The sequence below is a fragment of the Lepidochelys kempii genome, chromosome 6 (assembly GCF_965140285.1).
Source record: "Lepidochelys kempii isolate rLepKem1 chromosome 6, rLepKem1.hap1, whole genome shotgun sequence".
NCBI classification, from domain to species: Eukaryota; Metazoa; Chordata; order Testudines; family Cheloniidae; genus Lepidochelys; species Lepidochelys kempii.
The window spans coordinates 46030043-46056110 of record NC_136385.1 but is presented as its reverse complement, the minus strand read 5'-3'; the positions used below and the strand labels follow the sequence as shown (position 1 = coordinate 46056110).

Below are 26068 nucleotides of genomic sequence, written 5' to 3'. Positions count from 1 at the left end.
TTGCAAAAACATCTCATTTGCTAGCTTTAGTTTTTGAAAACCCAGACATATTTAGGATCAAGATTCTATTTTATCTGAACCAGGAATGTTTGGGGGTTTTCAGTTCTGGTTCATCTCTAAATCGAATGGTTGGATCGGACATATAACTTACCCTCTCTATGGTGTCCTTTTATAGACCATCAGTTCTGCAGTTGCATAAACCTTTGCGCTTAACAGCTATCCATGAGTTCAGAAAAGCATTCAGCGTTTGAAGTTACATCAGTACTGATAAAGATCAGTAGTTAATAATGGATGATGTGTTCAGTAGTAGCACAGTGGAGAGTTTTTTATGAAAGCAGCTGTTTTATTGTATGTGAAATAAGGAAGTTTAAAACAGAACCCACAGTAGTGAACATCCAGCAGAGTGAGATGTGGTTCATTTCAGGTCTCCTAGCACTCTTTTTACTATATTAGACAATAAGTCCACCGTAGGATTTAGAGCCATGTATGGAAAATATTATAACAAACAAAATAAATGTAGTAGCAAGATTCAAAATTTTACCTGACCTCTTGTAATTCTCTAAAACCTTCACTCTCTGTGTGTCTGCTACTTTTGAGCTTTTGGGAGATGGTTGTTGATATTTTGTAACCTACTGGATTCTGTAAATGGCTTTTCAGGGATCCAGAACTACTTAAGTTAGTGGTATATGGCATAAGAAGATTTTACCAGGTATTTTGAAAGGATACTTGTAGTGCTGCAGAGCCTAATGAAACTAGTATTTCCATTTATCATAAGAGAAAGTTGACAGAAATACACACACAACTCTAAGTACTGTAATTCCCACAATGAATAACCTAAATTACTTAAATCCTGTGAATTTATCAAGAAAATCTCCTGTATGCCAAATGCACATTAAAACGGGAGTGGGGTTTTGGCCACATGTGTTGCTGGTACAGCATATCTTACTTTTGCAGTAGAGCGGCAGAGCTGAAACTCTTGTTTGAGGGGTGGTGAACTCCATGTGTGTATTCAAATCCACGCTTCTTTTTTCCAGAGGGTTTTGTGGGTGGCTTCGCTGTTAGATTTCCAGGTTTTGGAGCATCCGGTGTGACACCCGAAAAGGCTATCCTTCCTGAGGGAAATAGAATATATATTAAAAAAAAATGACTTCCAGTGGTAGCCTGGAAAGCCAAGTTCCTTATAGTGGGATCAGGGTATAATCATAAGAGGAGGAAGTTATGAAAGACTTAAAAATTACAAATAAAAACACTTAATTGAACCAAACCCTCACATGGAGACTAGTACAGCAATGGTGGCTCTTTACAGCAGTTGTTTTTTATCCTTTTTGAGGAAGATAAAATATGATTATCCACTGCTGTAATTGTTCCCCAAATACAACTTTACTCACCATCTTCTGTTCCAAAATTCTATGGAGACTACAGCCCTCGTTCTGCTTTTGTTAGAGTGTTACTCCAGACTTCTGTCAGTGTAACTAAGATCAGATTCTAGTTCTACTTTCCAGAGGCATACCATCATAATGATCCCCAGAAGAAAGGGAAAATAACCCTGTAATTTTCCACAAATTTGGACTCATTCTTGCAAACACTTAGCATAATTTTCCCCATGTTCCTACTCTTATGCATATGGTTATTCACATCTCTAAGTGTTTGCATGGGTCCTAAAATGACATTTTTTTTTTTGCAATTGTTACCATACTTTGTCATTTTCCCCTTGGTCTTTGAAAGAAGAAAGTATATTTATTGTTGGAAAAAGAGTGAATAAGATTCAGTCACTGGGTTTGAGTCTTAGACAAAAGTGAGTTTTCTGCCATGTCTTTGATATTATGTGTTTGCCAATCAGTCTTTATTGCACAATGTCAGTGTTTCCCAAACATTTGAAAATTGAGTCCTTATTCTGAAGAATGAAACCCATCTTTTCTTCCACCTGCTATGTGGTGTTATATCTTGATTTATGCATGTTTCTATCCCATTTGCTTCCCACACTTTGGGGAATGCTTGCGAAGAACTTCATAGTTGGCACATCCTCTCCTTTCTTAAATGATGAGATAAGCAGTGAAATAGTTGTGTTGATATTTAAAGTAGCATCTGAAGTAGTATCTGTTGAAATGAATGGGGGGGGGGGAGACTTCATAATTCAAAGCTGCTATTTCAGGTTTTCTGAAAACTCAGGTAGATGTAGGCATCTGTTACTCATTGCATGCTTGAAGGTTTTCTTTGCAAATTTAATAGCTAAAATGTGTGTTTTAATTAAACCTGAGATTCTGGAGAACAATTGTCAGGTTTGTCCATGCCTGCAATTACCCCTTCACATGCATTTCTATGAGCACATGCCTTGCCCTGTGCAGTGTTAGTTTAAGTTTTACATTTTTGCTAACATATAATCCTGTTTGTAACCAATTTCATTTGTTTTTCAGAATGAGATGAATGCCATAGCATCATCAGGCCTCTTCTTCAAAGACGGTAAAAAGCGCATTGATTACATCTTGGTCTATAAAAAGTCAAGTCTACAAATAGAAAAAAGAAACACTTTTGAAAAGAACCTGAGGGCAGAGGGCTTAATGTTAGAAAGAGAGGTATGTCTTCTAGTATATATTTATTCTGAGATTACCTATACATTACTGTGATAAACTATTAAATATTAAGAATATTCCTAATTTATTACAAACAGACTTTCAAAATTATAAGTGCTGACCAGGATTTTAGTGCTCTATGTTACCATCTAAATCAGAAAACGTCTGATTCACCACTATGTTGATCTTATTTATGTTGGCATTATTCCATTTAAATCAGTGGAGTTGAACTGATGTATGGAGTAGTACAGTGGTCAGTTGGGACCTATCTACTTAGAGTTTTCTTTCTCGCTCTCCCAGTTGGCACAGATGGGAGCACTGTGAAATAAAAACTGAAGTCCACCCACTAGTCAATACAAAACAGCATTGATAGGCTTGAAAAAGAGTCCATTCCCAGTCTTCTTTTACTGATTCAGACCAGGGACTTGAACGTGGATCTCAACATCCAGCTAAGTGCCTTCACCACCAGGTATTGGCTCTTCTAGGGTGATGGAGTGTCTATCTTTGGTTTTTCATGAGAAACTTTGAAAGGGTAAATGTTTGAAATTTTTTACGGGAGGAGGAAAACCATTTCCCATACACTACTCTACGAGATCTCCTCTACTCTATGAGATCTTCCCAAAATGATGAGGTTGATAAGTCCCATCTGATTCCCCCAGAACCATTTTAACAGTATGCTGAATTGGTGATGGTGTTGGGTCAAGGATAGCAGTAAGATAAAATAGGATGTATACCCACTGCTATAATGTTTCCCCAAATACAACCCCCAGTACAACTACTTTGATAGCAGTAATAGCTCAAAATATCTAAGATAAGGGATTTAAAGTCAGAAATCCTTCAAGGAAAATGTGCTCTGCCTGTTTTTTGAATTACAGATTATAGAGCAGGAATATTTATGTACAGACTCAATTCTGAAGCAGGCTCTGCACTTTATTCTCCTCTCACTTGTGAACTTCCATTATATTCATTGGAATTACCACTGATTTACACCAGTTAAATGGAGACCAGAACAGGGTCTTGTTTAAACAAAGTTGTTAGACTCTTTCAAGTCATTCTTGCACATACCTGCACACCATCACAGCTAATTTGACAATTAAATTAGCTAATTTTGAAATTATTGCATTTAATATTGTTGTTACTATTTTGATCCAATCTAGCAAAACAGAAAAAAAAATCTGATATTTTGAAAACAGTTTGAGAACCATTATCCCCAAAAGCCTATTCACAAGCAATAAACCAAAAAATCAAAACTTTCTAAATTAGAACTTAAGAGAATTATCTGATATTCAAATTAATAAAACGTGTTTAAATTTCACAAGTTCAGATGCAAAACTGTCATTTTGAAAGAAAAAATTCAAGCAAAGCAACATTATAAGTCTGAAAAAGGACTTAAAACAAAACTGTAAATCTTTTTAATTGTAATGTATTTCTTCTTAAATTCACTTTATTTTTTCAGTCCCCTTCATATGACACCTTGCAAGCTGCCACACAAAGACAGTATAGTTAAAAGCATACATTATTGTGCCCTTCCAGTGTTATGTAGATAACATTTCCTCCCTATTATCTGTGTTTTACAGGTTGTTTGCAGTGGTGTTGTAGCCACATGAGTTGGTCCCAGGGTATTAGAGGGATGAGGTGGGTAAGGTAATATCTTTTATTGTTTGATGAAAAAAGCAAGCTTTCAAGCTTAACTAGACCTGAAGAAGAGCTCTATATAAGCTTAAAAACTTGTCTCCTCCAACCACGGAAGCTGGTCCAATAAAAGATATTACCTCACCTACCTTGACTGTCTTGAAGGTTAAGGATTGAAATGATTAATATTCCTTCAAGAATTACAGAATAAAAGTAGCATTTCCTTTTAGATATGTGTAAGAAATATAGTCATGGACCCAACTGTCTATCCTCAGGCAAAATGCTCTTTGGCTTCAGCCTGGTAGTTTTCAGTGAGTAAGAACTGCAGGATCATGTCCACTGATAAGTGACTTCTACCAATATTTATAAATTGGAAGCAGTCGATCAGCATAGTGCATGAAAGTCAATCCTTTCCACAACACGCTAAGACAGGATAGGAATTCATCACCAAGTAACAGCCAAAGAGTGGGGCATCTTTGTAACTAATCCCTTTATATCAACTGTTCCGGCTCCCTGCAGTGATCTCTTTTTGTCAGATTCACTGGGCTCCGTGGGCTCTCCAGATCCCCTGTTTGTGCTGAGTGTTGTAGAGCTGGCACTGGAGGGGTGAGAGTCCCCTATATGCCAACTTCACAGCCATCTTCCTCCCAAACAGAGGATGTTCTATTTTTCCATTGTGTTAGGAGCCTTCTGCAACCTGATTGTCTTGGGATGAATTTTACTTGGAGTACTAGTACTGAGAAGCCTGTTTAAAACAAGGGGAAAGAAGTGAGGAGGGATAAAGACAGAAAGCATGTTAACTATGAAGGAGGTTTGATGGAATTACTTTCTAATGTCCTTCTTGCTGCTTGCATGATATACACAGACATGAGATATTCTCAGGTCTTCCTCTCACTCCCATTGTCTCCAGTGGTGCAAGATCAGGGCTTAAATGTATAGTTAAAAAAATTAAAATCAGCATAAGATTTTATAATCCTTTCACTTGAAAACAAAATGAAATAGGTAGTAGTAAAAATGATCCCCCATCCATCCATACACCATAACAAATCATTGTCATGTCCTGATTGACAGACCCCCACCCCCGATGCCCATTCATGACCAGTACTCTGAAATAACCAAGGCAGAAACCACTACCAAAAATCTACAGTAGGTTTTACACCAGATTTAATGCATAATGAGATGGTGACTTCAGTGGATTTATGCAGATTAACACAAAATGATCATCTTTCCCTTACTGTTTTAATTAGTTCTGAGGAAATGTCCAGCAGAGTGAATGTGGTGAATTAGTTTATTTACATACATTTACATTCCTTATGTAAAGTCTCATTGTTAAATTAATCACCGGCATAAATGGGTACAACTCCTGTTAATTTCATAAAGAGTTGTACCTGCTTTCACAGGGGCTTAATTTTGTCCTTTGAGTGTATTAACAACAGGCTTTCAAAATCCAATCATCAGCATATTGTTTCTGAGTACTTCTGCAGTGATAGACCATTTTCAGTTCCTGCTCTCACAGTTAAAACTTTGTAAAGAGGTCTGAGAGGAGAAGGAAGATGAAAGACAGGTATTAAAACAAAGGAGATTGCTAACAGAAAAAACAATAATAAAAATGTATACTGTAAATGATTTCCCACCTGCTACGTTGCCAATTACTTTAATATTAGTAAAAAGAAAAGGAGGACTTGTGGCACCTTAGGGACTAACAAATTTATTTGAGCATAAGCTTTCGTGAGCTACAGCTCACTTCATCGGATGCAAGTGAGCTGTAGCTCACGAAAGCTTATGCTCAAATAAATTTGTTAGTCTCTAAGGTGCCACAAGTCCTCCTTTTCTTTTTGCAAAAACAGACTAACACGGCTGCTACTCTGAAACCTTCAATATTAGTTTCTCTCCAGAATTATTGCATTGATTTAAAAAGTAATCAGCAACCAGCTGGAAAGTTTTCTGGAGTTAAACAGTAGGTGGGGGCTAAAATAGAAAAATTAAACATCACGTATGAATCCAAACTTATTGTTACATTTATAAAAAAACATTTTTGTTTATAAAATATTAATTTTAAAATAAAATAAAAATTCAAAGACTGTGGAATGAGGTGCCCATCTGCTATTGACTTTTAAGGAGAGTTAGGCATCTAAATGCCTGTTGGACCTTTGAAAATCTCCCCCAAAATGTTTTAAAATGGACCTTGGAAGGTACATTTCTTGGTAGAAAAGACTCAACTCCGCCAAAATGCTTGACCTATAAAATTGCAAGTGAATACATCTGGAGAAAAACAATCTGAAATTGAAAAATTGACCAGTTAGGAGCAATGTAGAAAGCAGTAATAATAAGATAATAGAAATGTAGTGATAGAAAAGACCTCAAAGTCATAGAGTCCAGGCTTCTGAGCCAAAGCAGGACCAAGTAAACTTAGGCCATCTTTGACAGGTGTTTGTCCAACCTGTTCTTAAAAACTTCCAATGACCAGGATTTCCAACCTCCCTTGGAAGACTACTCCAGGGCTTAACAACCATTATAATTAGAAAGCTCTTCCTAATATCTACTCTAAGTCTCCCTTGCTGCAGATTAAGCCCATTATTTCCTGTCCTACCATCAATGGACACGGAGAACAACCGATCCCCATCCTCTTTATAACAACCCGTAACATATTTGAACACTATCATCATGCCCCCACTTCTGTCTGCTTTTCTCCAAACCAAATATGCCCAGTTTTGTAACCTTTCCTCAAAGGTCAGGTTTTCTAAACCTTTCATCATTTTTGTTGTTCTCTTCTGGACTCTAGCAAGGATGTAGACAATTGGAGAAAGGGTGGTACCCAGAATTGGTCACAGTGCTCCAGCTGAGGCCTCATCAGTGCCCTCTAGAGTGGGACAGTTAGCTCCCATGTACTATGTACAGCACGCACATTAATGCACTCCAGGAGTTAATGAGCCTTTTTCACAACCACATCACATTGTTGACTCTCATTCAATTTGTGATCCACTATAATGCCCAGATCATTTTCAGCAGTACCACCACCTGGCCAGTTATTCTCCATTTTCTAGTTGTACATTTGATTTTTTTTCCTTTCCTAAAGTGAAGTACTTTGTACTTTATTGAATTTCATCTTGTTGATTTCAAACCAACTCTCCAATTTGTGAGTCATTTCTAATCTTCTCCTCCAAAGTGCTTGCAACCCCTCCCATCTTGCAGATTTTATAAATCAAGCTCTCCACTCCATTATCCAAGTCATTAATGAAAATATTTAATAGCACCACACCCAGGACTGACCCTTGTGGGACCACACTAGATAAGACCTCCCAGTTTGACAGTGAACCACTGATTGTGTGTATGGTCTTTCAACCACTTCTGCACCTCCCTTGTAGAATTTCATCTAGACTACATTTCCTCAATTTGCTTATGATAATATTATGTAGGTCTGTATCAAAAGCTTTACTAAAATCAACATATGTCACATTTACTGCTTCCTCCATCCACTAGGCCACTGACCCTATCAAAGAAGAAAATTCGGTTGGGTTAGCATGACAAATCCATATTGGCTTCTTGACAAATCCATACGGGCTATGTCTTATAACTTTATTATGCTCTAGGTCCTTTCACATTGATGATTTGCTCCAGTATATTTTCAGATATTGAAGTTAGTCTGACTAATTCCTAAGTCCTCTTTGTTCCCCTTTTTAAAGATTGGTCCTACATTTGCCCTTCTCCAGTCCTGTGGGACCTCACCCATCTTCCATCATTTCTTGAAGATAATTGCTAACAGTTCTGAGATTGCTTCAGCGACTTCTATTTAAGTACCTTAGCATAAATTTCATCAGGCCCTGCCAAGTTGAATAGATCTAGCTTATCTAAATATTCTTTAACCTATTCTTTCCCTATTTTGGTTTGCATTCCATTCCCCTTGTTAATATTAATTGCATTGAGTATGGTCACCATTAACCTTTTTTTACTGAAGACTGAAACAAAATAGGTGTTAAGCACCTCCACCTTCTTGATGTTATGAGCTCTCCTTCCCTGCTAAGTAGAAGACCTACAATTTCCTTCAGCTTTCTCTTGCTCCTAATGTATTTAAAGACCAACCTCTTATTGCCTTTTATATCCATTGCTATAACTCATTTTCACCTTACTCTTTCTGATTTTGTCCCTACAAGCTTGTATATTTCATATTTCTCTTTAGCAATTTGTCAGTTTCCATTTTTTGTAGGATTCCTTTTTGATTTTCCGATCATTAAAGCACTCTTGATGGAGCCATGCTGGCCTCTTACTATTCTTCCTATCTTTTCTTTGCATCAGAATAGTTTGTAGTTGTGTATTTAATATTGGCTTTTGAGAAATTGCCAGCTCTCCTGAACTCCTTTAACAGACTCTATCCTTGTTATCACACCCTTCTCCCCTACTTAGGCTTATCATCTTGAGGAGAAGGACCTACGGCCTGCTGACACCATCCATGGGCAGATAGTAGATCCATTCTCCCCACTGGTGTCTTCAAGTGGGAGGCATCCATCATAGCCTCTGTGATGCCAATCCACAATGGTCTTTGGGGGGAGGATTTAAATATTTCATTTACTCACTCTGGCAGAAAGCTGCGAAAAACTACCTCCGGTTGCTGTTGGATCCCAGAGATCTGGAATAGAGCCCTGTTCTAAAGTCCCTTATGAATAGTTACTAGGTTTAACTTAACTAAGGGTTAAGTCCTTTGGAAAAATAAGTTACACTAACTTTCTTCTGCCTGGCTCAGAAACAGTTAATAAAACTGAGTCACTTCCTCTAGGAAAATTAATCACAATGACTTCTGTTGATCCTACTGAGCTCATGGAGTAGGCTCAGCCAATCTGATTCAGAAAAGAAGCAAGGTGACTTCAGTCCTTCAGCTACCACTATATTGCCATTTTGAAAATGAAATTTGAAATGCACTTTAAATGAAGTTTCAGAGTAGCAGCCGTGTTAGTCTGTATCCGCAAAAAGAAAGAAGTTGTCTCTCAATGACCGTGCATAACAAGATAATGTAAAAAAAAGCATGCTCTACTTTGAAGAACACTTTACACATGAAAACTTTCATACTAAAACACTACATGTTTCTGGGGGCTCTGCAGACTCAAAAATAGTGTGTTTGTGTTTAATTATGTAATGAATATTTCACACAGCATTTCATGTAAAGTTTGGCTTTTGAAATTTCTATTTTAACATATTGCTTACTTGTTGATTATCATTTATAATAAATGTAAAGAGTAGCACCGAGGATGTAATCTTGACTCCATTGAATTCAATGGCAAAGCTCCTATTGACTTCATTGTGATCAGAATTTCACCCCAAGAATGGTAGAAGAGTGTAAGGATGGATTTTTTAAAAAAAAAAATCAGTGTATATAGTTCTGTGGAATAGTGTTCCAAAGACAGTGGTGGAAGCCCTATCTTTAAAGACATTCATAGTAAAACTATAAATATAAAACACTAGAAAATAGCAGTCCTGTATGGTCAGTGGAATAGACTGGAAGATGTCTTTGATTGTTCTCATCTCCGTATCTCATTGCACATATTATCATGTACTATTCTTTACTTAGGACTCTAGATGATGCCATAGACTTCACCGGGAACAAAGTGCACACCCCTGAGAGCAGAAGCTGGCCCATAGGCATGTTTTCAGAAACCAAACTGCCACATTGTACTCAACTGTTAATATATATTTATTTTATCACCCATTACAGCCAGCTATTACGAGCAACGACATAATGTTTGTTAAAATTCACTGTCCCTGGGATACGCTGTGCAAATATGCAGAAAGAATGAACATCAGGATGCCTTTCAGGTATTGTGGTTATTTTATTTTTAATACTTCGATTTTTATGCTTTATATTTAACTGTTTCTAATCATTTATTAAGGTAACATTGCGTCCCCTCCTATTGTTCAGACTGAACAAAACAATCCTCCTACTTCATTATAACTAAATTCCTCTCTTCTGATGTCTTCAAAAACAACAATTTTTAAGGCCAATTTTGGGGGTAAAAACATGACTAATGATAGAGGCCACTGTATTTTTCACATTTGCCTACAATAACTGTATCGAAAGCTTATTTTCTTAACAAACTCACATACCCCAGAAAACCCTACTGCTCAAAGCAAATCACATACATTTTGCAAGACCTTTTCTGGAGATCCTTTTCATGGTCTCAAAAGATCTGTGGTTTGTGGTTTTAGGCTTAGGAGCACAGAATCTTCTTCTGAATGATGGATCACAGCCAGACCTTGACTGGAATTGTATCCAAAGGCAAGGGAAGTTACAGAGACAACTAATATTAATTCTTTCAGAGATAAAACCCTGACATTCTGGAGAAAGCCACAGACCTGTTTTCCTGGAATTCTCTTCACTTGCAGTTTCCAGATTGATGATCTTCAGTTTCCTTATTTATTTAGATCTATACAAATGCTAAAAAGCAGCCTGTCCATAAACTCTAAACACCTTTCAACTTAAAAATTACAACACAAATGTATTCTTGTAGTAAATACAGAAATACAATTAAAAATAACCTATCTCCAGGAAACCTGTAGATGTAATATTCAATTCCCCCATCCGTGCAACAATTCCCCATGCTTATAATTTCCCATCATTTTTAAATGCCTGTGGCAGGGAAAGATGAGCCTTGTAGTGTGTGCTGAAACTCACTGGATTTGGGATACCTCAGGCCAAGGCAGCAATCAAATTCCAAAGTGAGAGAATGCCTCACTGATGCCCTTACAGCAGCTCCTTCTCACTTATATCAGTGGGGCTCTCACTCAAGTGCCTCTGCTGATTTCAACTATGACAGTATGGCATGGGGAGAGAGAGATAATCCTTCATGTAAATAGGTCCTAAGCTTAGAATTCACCCAGAAACTCACAGGCAGCCTGCCTGTCTTCAACTGAAAATAGATTTGAGTACCCATCCCTACATTAAACCAAAGCATTATAAAATTTAAACTCTTTGACTGAATCATTTCCCAAATTCCTTTCCATAGTGAACAACTTGAGTAATAATAATTTACCATGTGATTTAAGGAAGATTTTTTGATATTGCCATGTGTGCTTCTCTCTTGCTTGAATGATTCATTGTTAACATTTTAAATATTAATTTTTTCCCTAAATTTCAGGACCCAAATGAACTCTTTCTTTCTTGACATTTTAAACCACTAAACAAAATGGGCTATTTACCAGGAGACATGAGCCGTCTGTGCTGGGGTAGCACAACTGTTTTGGAATTAGTGCAGAAGCATGAGACCTCTACACAAATAGCCCTGGTCTCCAAATGATCCTCTGAGTTCCACAGGGCTTGGGGGTGGGTTCAGCAGTCTATTTTTGGGGAGCAACCACATCACTGACAATCAAGGAGAAACTCTGTGAGGAGATTCTCAGTTTTCCTCCCCTTGAGCAAGTTTTATCATGTGAGAGGGACATCTGCCCTGGGATTCTAACTGTAGATTGGAATTTGTTTAGACAGTTCGCCGGTTATTTGTTGCTGTCTTAGCTTGTGATTGATGGGGAATATCACTGAATTTCCCAGTCAGCCACTGTAAACCTTACACATGATTTCCATATTTGTCTTTTTAAGACGTTCTTCGGGGCTTAAAGGATGTGAATTTATTCCTGTGTCTAGTCTTGATGCATCCACAGCTAGTTCTTGCACAAAGATAGGGTTGTTCTGGATATTCTTTAATTTGTAAGAGATGCTGGCTATAAGTTTCATCAACAACTTGTTTCAGCTTTGTGCCAGATAACTGGTATTTACTTCCAGCAAGATAGGTAAAAAGCTCTTGGTGAAAATATAGTTATATGTTTCAGAGTAGCAGCCGTGTTAGTCTGTATTCGTAAAAAGAAAAGGAGTACTTGTGGCACCTTAGAGACTAACCAATTTATTTGAGCATAAGCTTTCGTGAGCTACAGCTCACTTCATCGGATGCATAAAGTGGAAAATGCAGTGAGGATGTTTTATACACACAGACCATGAAAAAATGGGTGTTTATCAAAAGTGGGGTGGGGGGAGAGAAAACCTTTTGAAGTGATAACACTCATTTTTTCATGGTCTGTGTATATAAAACATCCTCACTGCATTTTCCATTTTATGCATCCGATGAAGTGAGCTGTAGCTCACGAAAGTTTATGCTCAAATAAATTGGTTAGTCTCTAAGGTGCCACAAGTACTCCTTTTATAATTATATGGGCTCTTAGAGCTAGTCAGCTGCCTGTCTGTCTTGTCATGGGGGAGTCATGCAGCCCAGTGGTCTGATTAGAGGAGTTACAATTTGGCGTTCTGTTTATGACTCCTGCTGCTGCATTGGCAAAACTACATGAGTCTTTACTAAATTGTGGAAGCAAAATACCCAGTTTGCTTGTACAAGCCAAGGTTTGTATGTAAATTCAGGTCCATGCATTTTTTTTTTATTCAAGACTTTATTAGGTGAGATTCTGACCTCACTGAAGTCAATTGTCTTAACTGTGAGCAAGATTTCCCTGTAAAAAAGAGATGATGATATTTTTTCCTAGCTGACAGGAACGTTGATATCAAATTGGCTGATGTCTTTGGAGCACTTTTAGGATGAAAAGTGCAAGTTTTCCAAGTTGTAATATTGCTAATTTAGGCTTAACACTCTGAAATATTTGAACAGCCACCATCAAAAAAAAAGGCAGGGCTTTTTTTTTTTTTTTTTTTTTTTTTTGAGCAAAACTGAATAGCTGTCTGCCAGCTCTGACCATGTCAGCAAATGAGCCATTAACCGAAGGCAGAAGAGGGTGAATCAGTGACAGAAGAGGGTGAATCAGTGACAGTGAATCAGTAATTAAGGCTCCCATTAACAGTCCTGTAACCAACCCAGCCTTCTCATAACTATTTATTTCAATGAAAAACAAATTAATAAAAGAAGAGCATGGGAACTGATGACGAGTGCTTTATAGTAGGAATCATAGATGGCATTCTACTCTGCCTTTGAATTGTGCACAGAACTCTGATAGCTAGAATGGGAGTTATATACAGCATGCAATACAGCATAAAAATAAACCACTACGTGACTAATCCTGCAGTTTGGGTGCTAGTTAAATTCACTTTGATTTAAAAAAAATAAAAGGGCAATATTTTGGGAGTCAGTGAGGTCATGCATTTTGGGCCTAATCCTGCACTTATGAATGGGACTTGAATGGGACTGCCAACATGCATAAAGTTACTCATATGCATAAACATATTTGTTGGATTGGGGCCATTAATTGTATATTTCACTTTAATCATTTTTTCCCATTTCCTAATACTGTTTTTTCTCCAATCTTGTCATCATTAGAAAGACTTAAAGTACAATAATTATTTAGATATTTGATCTAGCTGATTTCCTTACTTTAGAGAGAAATTTATGAAATAAGGTCCAGTTCCTACAAATATTTATATGCTAACGATTTTATTGGAGTCTAATTAGCAGTTTTTCTAGGCAGGCATTCAAAGCAACTTTTTAATAAAATTGTAAGTCCACTACTCTCTCTCTCTCTCCCTCTCTCTCTTTCCTTTTGTTTCATGGCTCTTGGTTCCTTGGCTATTACTTTGCTTTATTTCATTCACTTCAGATATTTGAAAAGTAGATTCTAAAAAGCAAAGTTCCACTGCTTACACACACACACACACAGAGTATACATATGTTAAATAGGCTATTTTTTAAGTGCATACTTGTACTGAGGTTTTACTTAATCATTTTCTAAGCAGTTTAATATATTCTATATTCTGTTGCTGAGGTCACTGCACTTCTCATCTGTTGGAGAGAGGAAGCCTTATTGTACACCTGAATAATACAGTTCTCTCCCAAAGTGTGCTCTGTACTAGCAGCAGATTCCTTCCCCTCCTCCTCCCTGGCTTACCGAGAATGAAGGCTCTACCCATTCCCCAACCCTAGCCACCCACTCCCTTCCATCTGCATGGGAGAGGGAGTAGTGGCCCCACAGAGGCTGCTTGTCCCACTGTGCTTGACCCATGATGCACCAAGCCTCATGTGTTACACCCCCTTACTCTCCTGCTCAGCAATGTAAGGGTGGGTCACAATCTTGCTCTTTAATGATACCACTAGTAGGCATAGTCCCAAAGAGAATATTTGATCTGAATTCACGGCCTGTCTCTAAACTCTGTCTTAAATACACACTTTTCAGTAATCCCATTGAAATCAACTAGGGTGACCAGATAGCAAGTGTAAAAAAATCAGGACAGAGGGTGAGGGGTATTATGTGTCTATATAAGAAAAAGCCCCCAAAATCGGGACTGTCCCTATAAAATCAGAACATCTGGTCACCCTAAAGTCAACAGAGTTACCCATGAAAGGGGAGAAGTATTTGGCCCTAGATATAGCATAAAAGTAGCTGGAAAGAACCAAAATCATGTATATGATTCCATCCCAAAGGACTACCCAAAGACCCAGAGCCTGTTCTCAGTGAAGTCAATACAAAACTGCAAATTAACTTTACTGGTAAAAGGTCGTACTTCAGTGCATACTATATGTATTACTACTACAGCAAATTCAGGTTGATTGAACCAGCAAATTTGTTGATTTCAGCCAATTATTTCAGTCTGAATGAAAAAAGAAAACATTTTGTAAATGTTGAAATGAATGGAATATTCTGGGTGGGTCTTTCCTAATTTCTCTCTTTGAAGCTGTTCCACTTTATATAAAATACTTCAATAGTCACAGAGCTGGGTCAAGCTAAATCTTTCATTCAACCCAACATGAAATTTTCCCAACTTTTCAATTTGCTGATAATTCTGAAAAATTTCAGTTTTCGTTCCACCTGAAGTGAAAGGTTTTTTTGATTCTCCCCCCCCTTCACCCCTGCCAAGGAACCACCAGTGAACCAAAAAATCAGTTATTTGCCCAGCTCTTTTTCTGATAATTGATCTTTGAGACTCAGTGTGGTATGTAATGTAAAAAGAAAAATGATGTATGAATAGTTGTAAATAAGATTTTTTTAATACCTTGCAATAATTGTTGTCTTTTACATACATTTCAATATTTTTCACATGATTACATTGGGGATCATGAATTATTTATACTTATGTTTTTAATGAGATATGCCTGAATGTTCTATTAAAAAGAAACATGTTGCTTGCTTAAAAGATGTGTATAAGAGGCAGCAGCTTTGCCATATAACATTGAAACTCCAGTAAAAAGATGATATTTATGCATGCACAACAAATATCTTCTGTAAAACAAAAAGAAAGGGAGTACTTGTGGCACCTTAGAGACTAACCAATTTATTTGAGCATAAGCTTTCGTGAGCTACAGCTCACTTCATCATATGCATTCCGTGGAAAATACAGTGGGGAGATTTATATACACAGAGAACATGAAACAATGGGTGTTACCATACACACTGTAAAGAGAGTGATCACTTAAGAAGAAAAGGAGTACTTGTGATACCTTAGAGACTAACCTAGTACTCCTTTTCTTTTTGCGAATACAGACTAACACGGCTGTTACTCTGAAACCTGATCACTTAAGGTGAGCTATTACCAGCAGGAGAGCTGGGGGGCGGGGGTAGCTTTTTGTAGTGATAATCAAGGTGGGCCATTTCCAGCAGTTGACAAGAACGTCTGAGGAACAGTGGGGGGTGGGGCATAAACATGGGGAAATAGTTTTACTTTGTGTAATGACCCATCCACTCCCAGTCTCTATTCAAGCCTAAGTTAATTGTATCCAGTTTGCAAATTAATTCCAATTCAGTAGTCTCTCGTTGGAGTCTGTTTTTGAAGGTTTTTTGTTGAGAAATTGCCACTTTTAGGTCTGTAATCGAGTGACCAGAGAGATTGAAGTGTTCTCCAACTGGTTTTTGAATGTTATAATTCTTGATGTCTGATTTGTGTCCATTTATTCTTTTACGTAGAGACTGTCCAGTTTGACCAATGTACATGGCAGAAGGGCATTGCTGGCCACATGATGGCATATATCATTGGTATGTGAAATGGCCCACCTTGATTATCACTACAAAAAGCTCCCCCCGCTCTCCTGCTGGTAATAGCTCACCTTAAGTGATCACTCTCTTTACAGTGTATATGGTAACACCCATTGTTTCATGTTCTCTGTGTATATAAATCTCCCCACTGTATTTTCCACTGAATGCATCCGATGAAGTGAGCTGTAGCTTATGCTCAAATAAATTTGTTAGTCTCTAAGGTGCCACAAGTACTCCTTTTCTTTTTGCAAATACAGACTAACACAGCTGCTACTCTGAATTCTGTAAAACAGAAATTGCAATAAGTATAATGAGTAAATGACCTATGTCTGTAGCTCAGCTGGACTCCTTCTGAGTGGAACAGTTAAGGGTAATTAAAGGTAACGAAAGAAGTCATGTTTCATAAGTATAATATCAAAAAAATCCTTGTTAACTTCTGTGGTTTCTGTGCTCCCTTTACATCTCTGTTTAGGAACATCACAAATCAGGTTGCCAAGTGCCTAAGAAGTATTCTAAGTTGTGAAGTTACCATCTGATGAGGATCTCATTGTTTAACATCCAGAACTGAAATATTTTTTATGTTTAATTATATTCCTGTGCGAGATGGGAAAATACTTCTTGAAAATTGGCTGAAAAGAATTTAACCGTTTATTTTAAGTACTGATACTCAAAAACATTGCTTTACTCTTATCTTAATACACAGTAGCATAAAGGGTCTAGGCAACTTATATCCTTTGGGGACTAGTATATACCATGTAAGGCCGTGATCCAGCAAACTGATCCATGCAGACAGTACTCTGTGTCTTCAGTGGGTCTCTGTGCTGACATAAGCATACACTCACCTAGATGAGAGTGCAAGATCAGGGCCTAAGTCACTTGCAAAATTGAAAGGTCGCTTGATATAGAGGGAGGAGACAAGTAGAGCAGTACTGGGAAGTGAAAAAAAAATTTTGCCTCAAATCTGTATGTGTGTTGTGTTTCAAGAATAACTGTTCTCTGTGAAGATTTCTTAGGAAATTACATGACTTTTTCCCTCAGAAGTTACTGTACCCAGGGAAAAGAAGAGAGAAGAGAACTGAAATATAAAAACAATTTGTTCCAGTTACTGCTTCATGAATCTTGGGTCCATATACTACTCTTGATTTGTATGCAAAATGGTAATGGATGTTGATGAGAGTCGCATGTACAGATTTAAGACAGCATATATAGCCTTTAATGCAGAACTAAAGCAACTGCTAATTTTGAAAATGAGTCCTGTAATATTAAAAAAATTAATAGTTTTTTGGACAAAACTTGTATTATCTTTATTGAGAATTCAGTGAATTCAATAGTCGGACATGCCCAGCCTATATAGATCAGTCATATCAAAATTTAGATTAATTTTGTCATGAGTCATGATATGTACCATTTCAAATTCCAGCAGACACATGGATCAGAATATTCTTAACGAATTACTGTATTTCAATTTAAGGATGGTTTTCACTCTTTAGCATGTAAATGTGCATGGTATGTGTTCTTCTATAATGTGGGAGCCCTTGTCAACTGTCTCTTACTTGATTGTTCTCAGATGACTTCTGCTATTCTTTCAGGAAAAAATGTTATTACACTGACTGGAGGAGCAAAACCATGGGCAGGTTGGTGGGTGATGCATAGCTTCTAATCTTGCGTATAGTCACCTGCTAAACATTAGCAGTTGTAAATTTATCCAAAGGAACTAAAACCATGAGATTTGATTAATGGAAACTCAAAATTGTATTAACACAGATAATGTCCTAAAATAGTCAACTGTTACATGATGCAGTACAGTACAGCTTTGCCAGTTCTCACTTTGCAAGTGAAATACTTCTCATACCAAAACAATGGTCTCATTCAGCCTATGAGCAGAAATTTAATATCAAAGACAGCATTGTAGTGAGGCCTCTGGTTACTAAGATTTCATTGTTGCTTTAAAAAATATACTTTTTACTAGCAAATTAGGTCTTGTACTAATCAAAACTAAACTCCAGTTGTTGAACTAGGAATGTGAGCATGCAAATACACACAAGGTTCACTTTATGCCTGTGAGTAAAGACCTAAATTTAAAAGTACACTTTGTGATGCAGTATCCATGAGCTTTTGTTTCATATATTTGATGGCTAGCAATAATAAATAAATAAATAAATAATAAAGGTTCTTTGACTCATTGTGTGAGTTAGCAAGGTTCTACTATATTTCCAACATACGCTCCGTTCTAGCATTATGGGATATTAATTTTCCATAGAGAAGCACTCACTTGTAGAAACGGTCGCCTCAAGAGCTGGTGAGACCTATTGCTCTGTTCCAAAATGTAAGTGACAATTGGAACAAGCTTATGGGATTTCTAGACTAATTTCCATACCAAAAATGTCTGTCCTAATGCTTATGAGTAAGCTTGGAAGGATTAGATTTGTATCAGTAAATGTCGATAAACATCTAGTTCATCCATATACACACACACACACACCAACAAAAATATTTCCATCGAGTATGATCAAAATCTGCAGAGAGACAAAGTAAGAAAAATGCAGCTTAAGAAATTATTGAAATTTGATTTAAGGTTTTATTTGGTATGTTTTTATATGTGATGTTGACAATTTGTATTGTAACTGTTATAAAGCTCTAACTTTTTGAATCTCAACATCTACTATCATTAAAAACATTTTCTAATTCCCCATAATTTCCTGCAACTGTGAAAATTAAATGGATAAAAAAATTTAGATGCTTAAAACCCATAACTTTGCACTACTGTGAAAATTTAAATTGATAAAATTAAAAAAAATGCTTAAAAATAAACATTGATATCCATTGAAATTATAAAAAAATAATAATGGAATTCTGCTAAGCATATTTGAGCCAAATATCTACATTTGCTTGACAATTAATCATTATTACTATAGAGCCTCCAAGAGTGCAAATCCTGCCAGAGTTCACTATTTACTGTGCAGTATTCAGATAATATGTTGTTGGTTGTGCAAGACGACCAGTTAACAAAAATAAAAAAGTACAAAATATCACTGAATTGCAAAATTTGGTTCAGAAATCCACATATTTCAATAGTAATATTAGACAAAAATAATTTATAACATAAATTTACAACTGCTTTTCTCCTCTTCCCTGTCATGCATGTGCTTGCTTTATTTTAATGTACAATTCAAAGCAAACCACTTACATTTTTGTAATATTAAGGCAAATGTAACAGGGCTATGCCATAAAACAAACTTACAAACGTAGTTCCATACTGAATTCTTCTGGGGATTTCTCGGTGTAATAAAAACTTGAACGTTAGGTGGATTTATGATCCTATTTAGTAACACAGGGTATCTAGAATATGCAGTTGAAATCAACCCGATTTCTAAGAGTAGAGTAACAAACAATATTGCCATATTTGCATTCAGGAAGGAATTTTCCCCCAGGTCATATTGGCAGAGACCCTGGTTGTTGGTATTTTTTTATTTGTTTTGCCTATTTCACAGCATCGAGCAAGACAGTCACTTGCTGGTTTGAACTAGAGTAAATGGTTCATTCTCTGTAACTTGAAGTCTTTAAATCAAGATTTGAGGACTTTAGTAAGTCACCCAGCATGGCTAAATTTATGGGTAAATTACAGGAACTGGTGGCTGAGGTTCTGTGATCTGCAATGTGCAAGCAGTCAGACTAGATGATCATGATGGCACCTTCTGACCTTGAAGTCTAGGAAAACTTTAATATTAGAGACAAACACACTTACATTTTTCTATGAAATTTGTTTTGTGAGAAATTAAAAAAAAACGAGAGAGGGAAGTTAAATATTTTGCTGCTTTTTTTTATTCCAACATTTTAAAAGAGTAAACACGTTTTTAAAAGAATTGCATGTTCACTCTTACTGTTGAAAAGTCCAAATCTAAATAAGAAAACTAACCCTAAAAATGCACACAACACAAAATTTGAAAAATAAATCACATTGTTATAATTTTTTTCAGTATGTGTGCATCACTGTCCGTATTACCATAATAAATTTATAAATTGGCAAACTGTGACCTATGAACATAAACATAGGTCATAGGAATGACTGTTTTATTAAAGTAGAGTGCACAAGAACTAGAATAAAGAACTAAATTAAAATGAATATTTCTTATCACTCCTACTTCATTTTTAAATAAAAGATTATAGTTTACTAGACTGTTTTGCATATTGGGGACAAATTCTAACCTCAGATGTATCTGCACAGGCAGGATTTGATTTTTAATGCCCCAGTGTCAGATATTTTAAAAATTCATGATGATATTAATGTATTAGGACTAATTCTGTAGATGTTCCACACTTATTCAGTCCTGTATATATAATCATAATCACTGCAGAATTGGACCTGTTGTTTAGAAAAGTTCTGTGCATGCACACTCTTCATTTTTGTCACCCCAAATTTACTTCAAATTTGGCATATTAAAAGTATGCAAAATGGGTAATTTTACTTCACAGTCTTTATCCAAGGTGAAATACTGATATTTCTTGCAGCACAATGGCAAAAATGTCAGTTTCAGCTCTTGGAGTAGAGCAATGGAAACGGGAGTGTGTTTTTTAATTAATTTTTTGTGGTGAAATATAAGGCTCTCCCCTTTCAGAAAATGTCATTAATTCTAGCTTTAAAAATGCATTTGTTAGTTAGTGAACCCCAATATTTTATACATCTCTTTGTAGTATGTGGCTTTAGGGCCTGATCCAGTTTTCATAGAAATCAATTGGAGTCTTTCCACAGACTTCAATGGGAGTTGGATTGCGGTTATGACACCAGATCTTAAGCTGGTGTAAACTGCCATAATTCCATTACGTTTAATAGAACTATGCCTGTTAACACCAGCTAAGGATCTAGTCCAGAGCTTACAGATAGATAACCATTCTTACTTAGGAATATGTGTATTTGTAAGTAAAGAATGTGATGAATTCAGAGCTGTTACAGAGTCCAGTCCTGCAAGTTCTCCATGAATGGGACTTCCATTGAAGTCAATGAAATGCTTACAGGATCAGAGCTCTGTTGTCTATGGGATCAAATATCTGTGTTTTTACCAGCTCATTTATTAAATCACTCGATTAGCGGAATATGTACCTGATCATGATGTCCTTGTACTGTCACTTATATCTCCACATTCTACAGGAACAGCAAGATCATACTCTATAAGGGTAAATAATTCATACTTTAAAAGTCTAAAGGTAAATATGTTGCAACATATCAGATAAAGAAAACACATATCAGAAATTGTCTGAATTCTCCCAGACTTCAGACTAGATGACCTAAAAGATTTTTGTTTGCCTTTTGTCTCTGATTCTTCAGACAGACTAATTTTTTTTCTTTTTTCTTTTAAGACTGATATTGAGGAAAACACCAAAATAAATTATTCTATACACACAGAAAAATGTTTACATAATATTTTAATTCTGGTTTAGGCCCACAAAATCTGGGCAATTATAATAACACAATTGCCATCTCTAATGGAAATTTTTACTAGAGCTGGGCAAAATTTTGCAGATGAATAGTTCATTTTCTGAAAAAATTCAGTTTAGGGTCTATATAAACTAATTGTGAATTCAAGTTGTCAGGGTTCCCTCCCTATTCTGAACTCTGGGGTACAGATGTAGGGACTGGCATGAAAGACCCCCAAGCTTATTTCTACCATCTTAGATTTGAAACTTCCCCAAAGTGCAAATTCCCTTCCTTGTCCTTGGATGGTATTGCTGCCACCACCAAGTGATTTAAACAAAAATTGAGGGAAGGTTCACTTGGAGCCCTCCCCCCCTAAAATATCCCCCAAGCCCTTTCACCCCCTTTCCTGGGGAGGCTTGAGAATAATATACCAGCCAATTGCCTTTAAGTACAGACCATACCCTTTATCTTTAGGACACTAAAATCAATCAGGTTCTTAAAGGAAGAACTTCATTATAAAAAAAAAGTAAAAGAATCATACCTGCAAAATCAGGATGGAAGGTAACTTTACAGGGTAAATAAAAAGATTTAAAACACAGAGGATTACCCTTTGACTCTGCTTCCCAGTTACAAAACAGGAATGAAATTACCCCTTAGCATAGGGAAAATTCACAAGCTAAAACAAAAGATAATCTAACGCATTTCCTTGCCGTTACTTACAATTTCTGTAATTTTAAACATTTCATTTATGGTATGTTCATTTCAGGTATGTTTACAAGAGATGTTTTACCTGCCTGGTCACTCTCTCTCAGTCCAGAGAGGGAACAAAACAAAGAAAACACAAACAAAATCTCCCCCCACCCCAGATTTGAAAGTATCTTCTTTCTTTATTGGTCATTTTGGTCAGGTGCCAACCAAGTTATTTGAGCTTCTTAACCCCTTACAGGTAAAGATTCTGTACAGCTGCTCAGGAGGGATTTTATGCTACCCTTAGCAGTATGTTTATGACACAAGTCCAATTTGGTGAATTGTTCTGGCTGAAGAAAATCATTGGAAATGTTTGTTTCAACATTTTGAAAATGAAATTATTTAACTTTTTGTTTCAAAACTATATTTCATTTTTAAATTTAAGTAGATGTATTAAAAGGACAGGGTTAAAACACTTGAAAATGAAACCAAACAGGGAAAAAGTTTCAAATGAATCTGATTTGCCCCCTGAACAAAAATACATTATTTGCTCAGCTCTAGTTTTTACTTCTAAGTATTAGAGAGGATACATTCCAACCTTCCTTCATCAGAAGTCTGCAGAATTGAAAATGACCTAGCTTACATGTGAGTTGCAGTACCTGGGTATTCTGGTGCTTCATGTACTTAAGTCATATTTTTGATGTTGTTCCATTGTGTATGAGTATGGTAACATGCAGTTTTTTATGTTCAACATCTGAATTTTGGAGTATTAAACCATTTGTGGGTCATAAAAGCTGTTCCTGGTTATGATATAAGCATGTTTAACTTTATGATTTGTTTCCATTCGTTTGGTTTATTTATTGCAATATCTAACTACAGAATAAACTATATGTTTATCTGTTTATTTTTTGTTATGAGAGTTTCTCCACAAGCCCCATAAAAATTAACATATAAACCGAGACCTGGGTTTTCTTTGAGCCTATTTACTTTGAATCTCTATAACATCCTTTGTGGGTCTAATGTTGATAAATGCATTGTAGAGCCAATTTTGAACATAATAACTGTTGTCGTTGCCCTGTTCAGCTGGATACTGCAAACCCTTAGCCTGACTTGACTTAAAAGAAAACTTATTGGGAGAGTAATCACTACTCACACAAGGAAGACTTTTTAAGGTCAGCCCATAAGAGCCTTCATGCAACCCACATATCTACCAAACTCAGGTTAGATAATGGCACTTGGTTGCCCAGTAAGATTATAAGACACCATTAAGCGATCACAAATTATACAAAAAAGAATGAATGTAAAATTGCAGAAAAGGGAGTGTGAGTTAAATAGAATCTCATATCGCCTGTCCTCACGTGGCAATTGGCTAGTAGCAGGTAGCATGGAATGTCTCAGTATACCATTTCCATTTCCATTACCATTTCCATTTTGTAAGTGAATTTAATGCTAATGTAAGGTGTCTGACTGGTGTATTTGCAGGTGTAATCCTGGAAATTGGAATAGTCTTTGTTCACAAGACAAGTTCAGCAGGAATGCAATTTGCCTACTAATGTGCCTCAGCCTTGATGTAGAGAACGTCCTCTAGATGTAAAATAGTTCAATCTGGAAATGCATCCTTTAATCTTCCATTGACAAGTGTGCTAATTGTGGTGCTAGTATGTTTCTATTGATGTGGACATTGGCCCTCACTCAGTTGCACAGATAATAGGTTATAAAGACATGACCAGCTGAGACTGGATTCACACCCTATAGATGTGGGAATCGAGGGATAGCTCAGTGGTTTGAGCATTAGTTTGCTAAGCCCAGGGTTGTGAGTTCAATCCTTGAGGGGGCCATCTGGGGCAAAAATTGGTGATTGGTCCTGTTTTGAGCAGGGGGTTGGACTAGATGACCCCCTTCCAACCCTGATATTCTATGTGGCAGTCCCGTCACAATCTAGTCTTATCAAGTCTTTCAGAAAAAAAAAACCTGGTTGTTTTAAATATACAGTGATGCTTATTAAATCTGGATGCCTAAAGTTAGGCATGTTACTTAGGTGTAATGGATATAGAAGTATACTAGAATTTTTCTCCTAGGCATTAGCCCATTAATGTCAAGGAGATCAATGAGAGTTTAGCACCTCTGATAATCAAGCTGCTTATTTAGGTGCCTAATGTTAGGCACCAAAGTTTGACCATTTTACCTGGAGACTTTATGTAACTTGATATATCAGTATATTGAAGAAACTTACTGTAAACAAACAGGAAAACTACCTGTGTGAAATCTATTAACATAGAAGATATTAGGATGATGCTGATGTCAGGAACCTTTAATCTGGCCAGTGACAGTTGCCCAATGCTGGACACTATTGAGTATGATAGTTATAACAATGTAAAGAGAACTAAAAGGGCTGGTAATTCTAAGCCAAATCTTTCAGTCGTGAGAGTATATATACTGAGCAAGAGCTGCAAGATTTTGGCCCAGTATTGATACCTAAATAATAACAACAGTGGCAATAATATATATAGTTAAGGGTTTTTTCCCCAAACCAGAATTATTCATTGTTTTTTTTTAAGGAATATTAGGTAAATGGGAAAGTTAGGATAACTCCTGAGATTTAGTCTGAAAGGTTTATGAACACACAATTCTGCAAAAGACTATAGAAGTGCAATTAAGTTGAAGATTTCCGATAGGAATCATACTAATTTAGGGAAGGGATAATTGTCATGACTAACTGAAATCTATTCATAAATGAAGGATTTAACTTTTCTTGATATGTAAGATAATAAAATGCAATGGTATTGCAGAGTAACATTTTATAGTCACTATAAGGGAATTACTATTACAACTGTTAGTGTTGCAACATGGGGTATTTTCAGTTGGAATGTTAACTGTGCTCAGAATTTGTCACATGGAATTTTCCTCCATTGTGGCCTGTCTGATCTCTCCTTCCATCACAAAATCCTGACTTTGCAAGAGTTATTTATTATGGGCCAAATTCTGCCACTTTTACGCTTGTTGAGTCACAATTTAGTGAGTAGTCCCATTGAATTCAGTTGGATTACTCAGGAACTAAGGTACTGCTCCAGTTGGGCAATAGTGTGAGAATCCGGTCCTGTGATTTGCAGTTAAAAGTGTATATTCTTTGTACATTGACATATTAGTCAGACTACTCTTTCACCACCTTCATGTCTTTACTTAAATTTGAGAATCCATAACAAACTTCTTTGTCTGAAACAGAGTAAGAAATTGAATGAAAACTCTATGAATCTCCAGTTCCTTCTCTGATTAACAATTAACATGAGCCATGAAAAGTTGTATATTGTGCGAGACAATTTTTATGCAATAGAAATGTATTTTTGAGCTGAAACATTCTGAAGTCTCCAAGTTTTGTAGTGATCAGTCATAAGATTTTAGTCATAAGTCATAGGATACAGAGGGACCTAGACAAATTGGAGGATTGGGCCAAAAGAAATCTGATGAGGTTCAACAAGGACAAGTGCAGAGTCCTGCACTTAGGACGGAAGAATCCCATGCACCGCTACAGACTAGGGACCGAATGGCTGGGCAGCAGTTCCGCGGAAAAGGACCTAGGGGTTACAGTGGACGAGAAGCTGGATAGGAGTCAACAGTGTGCCCTTGTTGCCAAGAAGGCCAATGGCATTTTGGGATGTAATTGTAGGGGCATTGCCAGCAGATCGAGGGACGTGATCGTTCCCCTCTATTCGACATTGGTGAGGCCTCATCTGGAGTACTGTGTCCAGTTTTGGGCCCCACACTACAAGAAGGATGTGGAAAAATTGGAAAACATCCAGCAGAGGGCAACAAAAAAGATTAGGGG

At 36.7% G+C, this 26068-nt stretch overlaps 1 protein-coding gene across 7 annotated transcripts in view; it reads left to right on the top strand.

The window, feature by feature from the left end:
* Positions 1 to 26068, top strand: part of ANO3 (anoctamin 3) — a 390571-nt gene that overhangs the window by 277058 nt on the left and 87445 nt on the right. For 6 of the 7 annotated variants that reach the window (XM_078853244.1, XM_078853245.1, XM_073347803.2 and 3 more), the window contains exons 5-7: positions 2415 to 2573; positions 9907 to 10007; positions 17735 to 17779. In XM_078853244.1, the coding sequence (XP_078709370.1) occupies positions 2415 to 2573; positions 9907 to 10007; positions 17735 to 17779 (305 nt within the window). The remainder of the gene's footprint in view (positions 1 to 2414; positions 2574 to 9906; positions 10008 to 17734; positions 17780 to 26068) is intronic. The other variant, XM_073347804.2, reaches the window with a different exon arrangement.